The sequence below is a fragment of the Alternaria metachromatica genome (genome assembly GCF_023757995.1).
Source record: "Alternaria metachromatica strain BMP 0045 chromosome Unknown scaffold_45, whole genome shotgun sequence".
NCBI classification, from domain to species: domain Eukaryota; kingdom Fungi; phylum Ascomycota; class Dothideomycetes; order Pleosporales; family Pleosporaceae; genus Alternaria; species Alternaria metachromatica.
In genome coordinates, this window is record NW_026055536.1 from 37,457 (window position 1) to 48,974 (window position 11,518).

General features: G+C 53.7%; 3 protein-coding genes across 3 annotated transcripts; 1 reads left to right on the plus strand and 2 right to left on the minus strand.

Moving 5' to 3' along the window:
- Positions 1-3,194: 3,194 nt before the first annotated feature.
- Positions 3,195-4,075, minus strand: J4E83_010420 (uncharacterized protein; the record flags this gene model as incomplete). The annotated part of the gene is made up of 2 exons (XM_049337301.1): positions 3,195-3,455; positions 3,503-4,075. 2 exons carry the CDS (start codon positions 4,073-4,075, stop codon positions 3,195-3,197), a joined length of 834 nt encoding a protein of 277 aa, XP_049183528.1.
- A 425-nt stretch (positions 4,076-4,500) lies between these two features.
- On the minus strand, positions 4,501-7,582 carry J4E83_010421 (uncharacterized protein; the record flags this gene model as incomplete). The annotated part of the gene is made up of 3 exons (XM_049337302.1): positions 4,501-6,635; positions 6,684-6,941; positions 6,988-7,582. The coding sequence occupies 3 exons, from the start codon at positions 7,580-7,582 to the stop codon at positions 4,501-4,503; spliced, it is 2,988 nt and encodes a 995-aa protein (XP_049183529.1).
- A 1,619-nt stretch (positions 7,583-9,201) lies between these two features.
- On the plus strand, positions 9,202-10,788 carry J4E83_010422 (uncharacterized protein; the record flags this gene model as incomplete). The annotated part of the gene is made up of 5 exons (XM_049337303.1): positions 9,202-9,695; positions 9,749-9,930; positions 9,977-10,089; positions 10,143-10,556; positions 10,609-10,788. 5 exons carry the CDS (start codon positions 9,202-9,204, stop codon positions 10,786-10,788), a joined length of 1,383 nt encoding a protein of 460 aa, XP_049183530.1.
- Between the last annotated feature and the right edge of the window lie 730 nt (positions 10,789-11,518).

The following is an 11,518-nucleotide window of genomic DNA, read 5'->3' on the forward strand; positions in this document are numbered from 1 at the left end:
GACTGAGATTGTGGGGTACGTGTGAGGTATGACTAGATGCCACGCAGATGGAGATGGATGAAGCTGTTCCATGAAGATGTACAAGACCTTGCGTGCATTTCAGACATCAAGACGGCTGTTCAGGCTTCACCGATCCGCGAAGCTGCACAACGTTCTGGTACGCTTTCGGAGATGCGACCATAGACAACGGATGCCTGGTTGTCGCCTCAGGTAGTCATATAACGCAGCCTCTTACATAGAGGTGTCGTGTGGGTAGGAACGGCTTACCCGAGTTCGCTGATCTGGCAAAGCTAGTATATGCTAGCGTTGAGGAATTGTCGGCCAACGCCGCGGCTTCAAAGAAAGATGAGGAAGGGAATCTGGTGTATAAACAACTCGAGGTAGAAGCGGGTACACTGATCCTAATACACGGTAATCTCATGCACACCAGTGAAGCCAACAAGTGTGGGAAGAGCCGTGTCGCATTCAAATCTGGGGGTGGTTGAGAGGACGCATGAATCGTTAGCAGATAACTGTTTGCAGCCTTACGAGGGTAAGACGGAGTTTGAGCAGCTTCGTGCTTGTTAGAGAAGAGGTGCCCAACTGCGTTTGGTACAACTGATACCTAGTATCATCTAGAGGCGCATGATAGAAGGAGTGATAAGATAGTTCTCATGCGATTTGTAAGGCGTGGTGTAGAGAAGGGACGCAGGATAGCCCTGCCTCGGGGTTTGTGGGTTCTTAGGCGATGACGCAATCATGCATGACGTAGCGTACCCAACACACACCTGAAGTCCACGGGTACATCAAGCCATCGCTCTTGACGCATACAAAGGCCTCTATCGTATAGAAGCTGGGGTTCATCATCGACCCAGGAGGCATTCGTAGAGTCTGGCGTCGATGCAGTGAGTGAACGCAAGACAGTGTATAGCGCCAGGGTACAGGGTAGCTCTTGCCTGCCAAACACGAAAGCGCAACGTATCCACGAGACATGAGGTATAAAATGCTCTAACACGCTGCATGATGTGAGGCGGTGATTGGTGGGAGTTATGGAAAGAGGATCACTTGCTTACTCTTCTTTGCTGCATGTAGATTGGCTATGCCTGATGCCTAGTCGCGCCTCCCGTGTTCTGAACAGCAGGCGCATAGACCCCACCACGTCTCACAGATTCACCCGCATCGCAACCACGAGATGAACCCGACGCTACCTCACGCGCCCTCGTGGTCAGAGCAGACTGACACCGACACTTGCAGCTGGAGTCTAGGCGGCAATCATGAGGGGACTGCCCACCTGTCGAGCATGCGCGAGGCTGCACGCGATGGCTGCGTTCGATGCAAGCTACTTCTTCGAGGAATCGAGAAGTACACGTTTCCTCCTGACCGTCGTCATCGAAGTACCGAAGCCACTCTGAGCGAGTACGAGCCCCATCGGAGTCTCGTGGTTGACGTCCGCAACGATCCCTACACACCTCTACGTGTGACCATATACTTTCGCAACGAACCTAAATCAGGAATTCTGCCAATGGATTTGTATTTCTACAATCATCCGGGTTCGTTTGATATATCACAGGAGATACGGCACCTGTTTCATTCACTTACCATTCTCAGATGAGCTCCCTTACTTTTCGGACATTAAGCCAGCAGGTCACATTCCGGCTGACCCTGCCTCTCAGGCATGCTTTGACACAATCAGAGAGTGGATTAGGAAGTGTAACGCTCTGCATCCACAATGCTCTCCTAGGACAGAAATGTCAACGACGCCAACGAGGCTCATCTCGGTCGGTTCATCCTCAGATGACATCAAGCTGTGCAGCTCGAGTGGGATGCCAGCTGACGCCCGCTACATTGCCTTGAGCCACGCATGGGGGGTAAAAGAACAACGTGTGAAAGCCATGCCTCTGCTTTTGACAAAGAATTTGTCTGCTCGGCTGCTCGGCATATCTTGGAATGAGCTCACGCGAACGTTTCAGGATGCTATTACGATTACCAGGAACATCGGCATCCCATATGTCTGGATCGACTCACTATGCATTCTCCAGGATGACCATGAGGATTGGGCTAAAGAGGCTTCCCGAATGGCAGCGGTGTACAAGTACGCATACTTGGTCATCGCTGCGACAAGCTCCAAGAACGGCGATGAGGGGTGTCTGCGTCCGAGGGAACCAAGCCATGACTTAGCAGGACCGATCGACGGTAGCTTCCACGTACAACGACGGATATATCACGGCACACTCGTCTTATCGCATCGTTCGAATATTGGGATGCCACTTTTGGACCGTGCGTGGTGTTTCCAAGAGCGAATGCTTGCTTCCAGGATACTCCACTACACTGAATGCGAGATAATGTGGGAGTGTCGCGAAGAACTTTGGTGTGAATGTCAGACCATCAAATATTCCACTGGTTTTTGGGACGAGGAACCGGAAACGGTCAAGCTCTCTCATGCCGCTGCAATAGCATCGACAGATCCGGAAACACGTGCAAGGTCATGGAATAAGTCCGTCAAAGAGTACTCCCAGCGGGCACTGACGTTCGGGACAGATCGACTTCCCGGCATATCTGGTATCGCGAGAGAGATCGCACTTCCAGGAATGGGTAAATATCTAGCCGGGTTATGGGAGTGTGAGTTCCCGGGAGCGCTATTATGGTTCTCTGTAAGCGGGGTAGTCGACAGACCAGACGTGCTTCCAAGACCCACACAATATTTGGCGCCTACATGGTCTTGGGCGTCAACTGTCACGGCTGTGGCTTCGCCAGACTCCATCGACCTGGGTTGGAGCGAGGGTGCTACACCAATTTGTCGCGTGATCGATGTAACATGCACACCAAAAACTGCCGATCTGTATGGGCACGTTCAAGACGGGCAGTTGAAGATATCCGGGCCGACTGTAGCAGCAGCCCTTTGCCGCACAGTTCGTGAAGACGGAGAAAGGGGACATGATGTTCGCTTGGAAACCCCAGATCTTGTGGATCCAGGGAGCAAAACGGACGTCAGCTTCACGAGCGATATCGATCTGATGGAAACCGTCGTAAGCGTAGTGATCCTGCTTATACAATTTCGGCCCTGGGAAACGATGCCTAATTTGGCTGAAGGTCTTGCCCTGGTGCAGTCAAAGACGCACACTGGGTGTTGGGAGCGAATTGGAATTGTGCGCGCATGGGGACTGGAGCTGTCACATGTAAAGCACACCGAAGTGATTATCGTTTAGCACGTATATCTACACTTTCTGCTCCGCCATCCACTTCTCAGCCTCATCCTTGTACTCTTCTCTCCACCTCGTTAGTGGCGGTCTCTCATTCACAATATCGCCTACACTCCACAACATCCTCTTCTTGTCCGTCTCCTCCGTGACCTGGTCGTCGGGACAGATGATGTAGAATTTTTTGGCCTGCATCTTGGTATACATGTAGTCTGCTACTTGGTCGGCTGACCACGCACCATCCGGTTTCGCTTTCGTCGAACCAGGCTCGTTTCCAGACTGGATTTCGTTAGGCACGTGAATACAACATTGACAGAGCGACTTACAAGCCCAGTAAACGTCCACCCCGGAACCAACAAATGCACTCCAACACACGTATCCTTGAGATCATAGCTCAAATGCTCAGCCAACGTCTTTACAGCCGCTTTACTAGCATTATACGCGGGATTACCAGGCGGATTCGTGATACCCTGTTTACTCCCCGTAATCACAATCGCACTCTTCCCCTCCCCATCTTTTCCTGCCCTCTCTTTGAAACTCGGAACATACGCATTCAACCCATATACCACGCCCCCCAGATTCGTAGCTAGGATCTTATCAAAGTAATCTTCATCACCCCACGTTCCTTTCCCACCAATGCCGGCGTTTAGCATCAGGAAGTCAACGTCAGTACCGACTTGTTGGCGGATAGACGTCCAGTCCGAGCGGGAGGAGACATCTGCTTGGATGCATTTAACATCGCCGGAGAGATTCTTGCGCGCGATGTCGAGAGAGGATTGGTTGAAATCGACAATGGAGACGCGCATGGAGTGTTTTAGGCAGAGTTGGGCGACGGCGTAGCCGACGCCGGATGCGCCGCCTGTTATGAGGGCGTGGGCTGAGGGGCGGAAGACGGACATTTTCAGCTTTTAGATGTTGAGGTTTTCTGGGAGATCGAGTTGAGGGTGTATGGTCAGTTAATTGGAAGGCGAGGATGTGGTGCGGTCGTCTGAGAGGGATACCGAGGTGATGTCATGCGGGGTTATGTTATCTCCGGTGCGGAACTTGGTGTGAACTATAACGCAAACTCGATAGCGTGTACACCTTCCAGCTACACTGTTTCTAAGTAACCAGAGGCTCACAATTCTCGCAATGCTTCTTGTGAACATGTTTCATGTATATACCCGAGCACATCGCCAATGACAACTTGCGAAAGGTTGCATGCGAGAAAATGTGTACGTTTGTATTAAGATTACTCACAGTAAGGAAATGGGTATCTACAGTGTTTTTACGTCTTCTTCTTGCTCCCTCGATCTGTCCCCATCTCTCTCCCTAGCTGCAGGAATCACGGCTTCCCACCATCCCCCGCAGCGCCCATACCCAGCCCATCCATTGCAGTCTCAAACCTTTCAACACCCGGTCTCTCCACCTTCTCCCCCTCTTCCGCCCCCTCTTCCGCCCCCTCTTCCGCCCTCTCCTCCGTAACACCATCACTAAACAGCCCCGCCCCAGCCCCAGCAGTAAACCACCTTTCAACACCCGGTCTCTCCTCCTTCAAAACCTGTTCATTCACGCTCTCCTCACTCAGCACCCGCTCATTCACACTCTCACTCTCGCCCCCCGTCACCAAACTCCCCAATCCCTTCTCCCCCTCCTCCCCCTCAACAGCCGGCGGCGTAGTAACATTCAAACTCGCAAGCGTAAGCGTACTAGCATTAACATCCCTCCCATCCGGGCCATCAACTTTCAAACTAAACGGATAAGCAATCCCACCAGCCGTGGGGCGGGTAGTCAAAGTATCCGTTTCGGGGATGATGGTGCTGGAGTTGTCGGGGTTGTCCGAGACGATGATGTTGGGTGGGACACCGGGGGAGCTGAGTTCGCTAGTGGGGGAGGGAAGGGGCGAGGCAGAGCGTTCTGGGGCGAGGGTTGTTGCGTCGGCGAGGCCCGGGGACGGAAGGACGATTTTGGAGAGGTCGTCTAGGGGAAGGCCGGTTTGGCCTTTGTCGGTGACGGCGGAGTGGCGGGAGTGGGAGCGCGAGCGTTTTACGACTGGGGCGGTGAGGTTGTTGGCTCGGCTGCGGGTTGGCGCGCTTTCTGTTGTGCCGTCGATGGCTGTATTGGCTGGATCTTGAGTAGAGGTTGAGGCCTCGGTGTCGGGGTTCTGGTCTGCTTTCTCTTCGCGGACGATCTGGGGCGTGTTAGTAACGTTGTCGTGGCTGACGTTGAGAGTGAGTGCACTTACAGTAGCTGAGTCATGCTTACTGCCCCATCCAGCCCACATCGACATACCCCAACTCCTCTTCTTCGCCTTCTCGGCCTTCATGCCCTTGATCCTTCTACCGGCCAAGGCTGTCGGTGGTGGCGTCTCTCCCTCGAAGCCTTCGAAGCCTTTCTGCATATCCTTAATACGCTGCTTCTGGATCTTGATCTTTTGCTTGGAGAACTTGTTGTTCCACTGAGATTGCGCTTTCATCCATTTGCTGACGGGTCCTGTCTTTGGCACGCCCACATCAACGCTAGGGATGTTCAGTGCAACAAGCTCTTCCTTCGGGGCGAGTGCATAGATGCGCCCATGTCGATCGATGCGCTGGCGGATCATGTGGCGCTCGAATGGAGGAATCGCGTCACCAGCTCGACCAACGCGTGCGTCTTGAGCAGCTTTCTTCTCGGCTTTGGTGGGTTTGGTATGTTTGTCCGCGGACTTGGGGTCGTCCGACGAAGAACCAGAGCCAGCCTTGTCAGATTCGGACGAAGTGCCTGAATCACTGCTCATGAAGGAGATATCGTCATCGTCGAGGATGTCGATGGACTTCTTCTGAGCGCGTGCAAGCGCCCAAGCACCGAACTGGGCTATACTACGGTACATGTGCTTTGCCGGGCGGGTGAAGCTGAGCGTAGGTGCGACGTGGCATAGATCGTCCCAGACCTGGAGCTGCACGTTCGTAGGCCTGTAGCTGGCGGCTTGAGCTTGTATGGATTCGGCGGTCTGGTTGTTGGAAGGTGGTGGTATGTAGGCCAGCGGTTGCGCGGCTTTGTGGGCGAGGTAGATCTGCTCGTCTCTGAGTAGCTCACCACCTCCCGTTTGGATGAGTAGAGGCGGCAATCCTCCGAGTGTTGGCTGTAGCACCGGCGATACCAGAGGATGTGTCAAGAGATGATTCGGGGCGTACATCTGGATCTGGTCCTTGATCTCGACGCGTTCATCTTCCAGCTGGACTGATAGCTGGCTCTTGGGTCCAATGCTGTATTTGCCATTTGACGAGATCCAAGTACCCATGCCTTGTCCTGTAGCTGATGGATCCGCGACCTCTTCTAGAGGTGGTCGATCTCCAGATTGGACGGAGTAGCCTCGTACGCGCTCAGCTTCCGCCTCCTTCTTTGCTGCCTTGTCCTCCGTCTTGTCCGAGCTGTTCCTCTTCTTGGTCGAGCCGCTGAGGGATGTTTCGATGTCCAGCATATCGTCTGCGTTGGGAGGTGCTGTGTGTGGTCAGTAGTAGCTCTTCGACAAGTGCACGACCAACTTACGCCAGCTCATGCTCGGCTTGTGGATGAAGCCGTGTGAGGGAATGTAGTCCATCTTGCCATCGCCACCCAGACTAGGGAAGCTGTGTGTCAAATCCACCCATGGACTTATCAAGATGGCTCCTGCGGGCAATGGTATGCCTTGGTCGCGCATTGTCACGAGCATGCTGAGTACCATGCCGCCGCCTGCCGAGTCGCCAGCGAGTATAATGGTCGTAGGATCGTGCTTTTGTTCGAGAAGGTAGAGGTAGGCGGCCAGACCTAGAGTTGTTAGCATTGCTTCTTCGACATCGAGCAAACCACTTACAGTCATGTAGACCACATGGGAAGGGAAACTGAGGCGCGAGTCTGTATTTGGGCGCCAGCACCCTAGCCTTGAGCTTGCGCGCATGCCGCTGCATCTGATAGCGATGCTCGTCGACGCTGCCAAAGAAGTAGGCGCCACCATGAACGTAGAGCATTATGCGATCGCCTTTGGTGATTGCCAGCTGCTTCCTCGCGTCGTAGTCCTTGCGCATCTCGATCCACTCGGCCTTGAGTGTTGTGCCTTCGCGTCTCCACTGCCACCAATTCGTTCCTCCGACTGCCTTGATGCCTTCTGGTCCCAATTGTGCATTGAGCAGTTCAGCTGAGCGCTGCAAGAGGGTAGCCGAAACCTCCACCACATTCACGTGCACCCAGCGCGGTACCGGAACCCATTGCGACGTGAAGGCCTGCAATTCGTCGACCGTGTGGAAGGAGGCGTAGTGGAGAAAGCGGCGGATGAGCTCGAGGCCTTCGTGATACGAGATATGCGCCGTGGGCTTTTGCGCAAGAGGTCGGCGATTGAGGTAATGCGAGAGGTATGTCTGGATGACCGTGGGCGTCACAGCCGCGCCCACAGAGATGGTGTTGACAGGCATCGCGACTCGAACTTCAGGGGTGCGGAGCTATCCGAGGTGGCGTAAGACGCGCCCAACAACTGTCGCGTAGAAATCTGGATGGTATGCTGCGAATCTACGACTGCCGGAATTAACGGAAACGCGTTCTAACAAAGGAAAACGTACGAGCTGAAGGAGGTACAGGGAAAGCTTCGTGAGCCTTAGGGGTTGGGAGTGGAGATGGTCCCCCGGATTTTCGGTGCACCTCCCAACCCCTGCACGACCCGCCTGTACGACGTCATCGAGACCCTTTTCTACATTATCCGAGCGTGTGAACCACGAGATGGCAGTTGATCGTTACCATGCCCGGCGCTCAGCATCAGCTTAACAGCGTCGTCATCAGCATTCCATCAGCTATCACAATCCAATCCGGCAGTCGATCGTCTAGAAGACAGCTGACCATAACGCGATACCAAGCTTTGCTTGAAAGAGGAAGACTTGGTCGAGTTGAGCATAATTGGGTTGAGACTATTGTACGCACTTTAGTTGTATTCCGAAGTAGCGCTGTTTTCAAGATCACAGTCAAGATGCGGCTGCCCAGATAGTATGTGCAGGTACTTCGTACAGCACGATGGAGCCCTGGATTAGGGGCGGTATACAATGCAGGCATCATCTCTGGGCTGGTGCAATAACAAAAGCATTGGTGTTGTCGAATAGTGAAGATGACATGGCCATCTTTCACGTGTTACCGGAGTTGGCCCGCTGACACGTGCCGTCCGAATCAGTACTAGCCTGTCAGAGGCTTAGTCATCTACTTTTCGTCCCACCTGGGCAGCGTTCGAGCTTCCACCATCCTCGCGCACCCATTTCACCCATTTCGCCGACCAACGGCTGTCATCAAGAAAATGGAATTGATCGCACCAGTTACGATACCGAAATTTGTTAGCGTAATAGTAGAGCCGATATGTGCTCTCGGCGCCTACAGCGCAGCATGCGGCGGGTTCACTTGCGGGGCCTCTGCCACGTCCACAACTAGGGTTTGCAGCGCGTCTATTTATCATGCATCGACCTGACTCAGGCACATTCCTGAATTCTCGGCAGGACGGGAGTCACCGAGACCTCCCGCTGTCAAGATCTCTGTCTCAGATTGCTGGCTTTCCGCCGGGCCGACGCGAGGACGCCTGGAGTGTGAAAGCAGACCTCTGGGCCTGAGTGCAATCCGCTGAATCGGAACATGGCCTTCCAAAGACGTCTCTCATGACCTCTACTCGAAAATCATATGCGCGTGAGTGCACGAGGAACCATGCAGCTAGAGGCCCGAATTGTGCGCTGCACGCGCATGCAGGAGACGTACTCCGTATCCTATCTGGTCTCTCGGTGCGCGAGGGTCCTTCCCATTGGGCCCTGCCATACGATGCGGGATGTTCCAGCGTGCAGCCGAGCATCGTCAAGGGCGTTGGGTAGCACCAGTGAAATGCTCCAGATAGCTGACACATCAAGCACTACTCCGAGAACATCGTCCTGCATAACGCCGCCGTGTAAGCAACATGAGCCCGACCAAGCGGAAGTATAATGGGTAGTTTGAACGCAGGACGGGAAGCTTCACTTCACATCGTCTTTCTCTTGACAACTGCTTCAAGTGTACACAACGATTATACAACATGATTGCCGAACACAAATCCACCCTGCTTGAGCTGGCCAAGGAAGTCCAGCAGTTGACCACACAGATCGTCGCCGATTTGACCGAGAAGAAGGTGCCAGAGCCTTCATTCGCCATCGATTCAGACACCATTCCCGAAACTCCGGAGCACATCAAGTTGCGCGATAGTCTCAATGATGCCGCTCGTGACCTACTCCGTCTTGTCAACGGCCCCAGGAACGATGCACGAACATTCGTGTGCTATCTATATGATTTGGCGGCCTGGCAAGTAGCTTGCGAGTTCAACTTCTTTGAGGCTATTCCAGAGAATGGAACAGCTACCACGAAGGAGATTGCCGAGAAGGCCGGAATGGACGAAGACCGCGTCGGTCGCTTCCTCCGTATGCTGTCTTCCGATCGCGTCTTCGAAGAGGTTGAGCCGGACGTGTTCAAGCACACGTCAAGAAGCGTACTTTACTTGAAGGACACGCAGTGGCGCGATGTCATGGCCTACCAGTGAGTGTTTGACTAATCTTATACAAATATATCTAACGCTAACTCATTTGCAGATTGGACGAGTTCTTCAGGGCAGCTTCGGAGACCTCTGAGAGCATCAAGGAATCACCAACAGTGACAGATGGCAAGAGAAATGCCTTTGTGACTCGACATGGTACCGTCCTCTTTGACTACTACAAGCAAGACCCCAAGCGAGCAGCTCGATTTGCCAGTGCAATGGCGGGGGTCTCAAGGCGTGAGTGATTGATATCCTTGAACAAGCTGACAACTAAACGACGCAGTTGAGAGGCATTTTGACAACCTCAAAGAGAGCTTCCCATGGGACAAGATTAGTGGCCGAAAGGTCATTGATGTTGGGGGTGGAAGCGGCCACATGAGCGTCAATCTTGCTCGGGTATGCGGATACGGTGCCGAAGACACTATGCGCGCTTTACTGACTATGCAAAGACCTTTCCCAACCTGGAGCTCATTGTCCAGGACTCATTGACCATGCTGTCATCTGCATCACAAAACGACTTCTCGGATCTCAATGGTCGGGTCACGTTCATGCCACACGACTTCTTCACCAAGCAACCTGTATCGGGTGCAGCGGCGTATCTCCTGCGGTACATTACTCACAACTGGAGTGATGAAGACTGCATTCGAATCTTCAGAGCACTAGTCCCTGCTTTGGAGAAGAGCCCTGCCGGGACGCCGATTTTGATCAACGATGTGGTCATGCCAGCTCTTGGTGAAGCCTCTCGATACACGGACAACCGCATGCGCCAGGTCGATCTCATGATGATGTTGATGCTCGGAGCCAAACAACGGTCGGAGGAACAATTCCGTCGTCTCCTTTCAGATGCCGACCCACGCCTCAAGGTGAGCTTATCAGTGAACAGCATACAAGTGGCGCGGTACTGACTTGTCGCAGATCAAGGCCATTCACGGCAAAGGCAACATGAGTTTGATTGAGGCGTATCTCGATGCTGAGGGCGCTCCATCAGCGCAAGAGTCGGCTGATGTCAAGAGCTCGGTTACTGAGGATGTCGCCGAGCAGCTGCAGGGAGAACCCGCTCAGGAAAGTACCAAGCGCACTGCGTCTCGCATGTAAGGAGAGTCTCAACGATGTTATTTCCGATGTAGCATTCATTTACACTAGCCAATCGTTGTGAAGTTGGGAGGAGACGAGTCAGGCCATGTACTTGCAGATACCTCATTTGGATGAACAACACGTATCTTGCGGCTACCCTTCCCTTCAAAGAATCGACTGCAGGTTGTGAATTCTGCGACTGCTCGTATCGGGGCGTGCCTGCTGTGGCGCTTGCTGCCAAGCGGTTTAGCCTGAAAATGCCCCTCGTCACCACCTGCGCGCGCCGAACCTCAATCCTTCCATCCTCATCCACCCCACGCGTTCAGGCCGACATGGCACCGCAGCCATGTCACCCGACGCGCGCAAAATTTGTTACACGAACAGGAACGAAGCGCGCTACAAGCAGCGGTAACCTTGCTATTCGATGACGGGCATGCACGCGCTCCACTTCGGCTCGTCTATAACGGGGCAGCTCCACACCACTTCGGCTCATTCTGTACTCCCTTGCAGTTACACACAGCTGCAGGATCGCATTCATGGGTGAAATCCTTCGCGTCTTCCTAAACGCCATGCATTCTACAGGCTACACCGCTGCTTCCTGCTTCTTCGGGGCGGCACGCTTGAGGCGTTCGGGTGGCTTCCCACTGCCTGGCGAAGTCCCGTGATAGGCTGTTGCCGTTGTCACTGAGTCCGACGTCAAGAATGAAGCTGCTATTCCACCACTGATCTATCTCAGGCCGAAGCTCTCCCG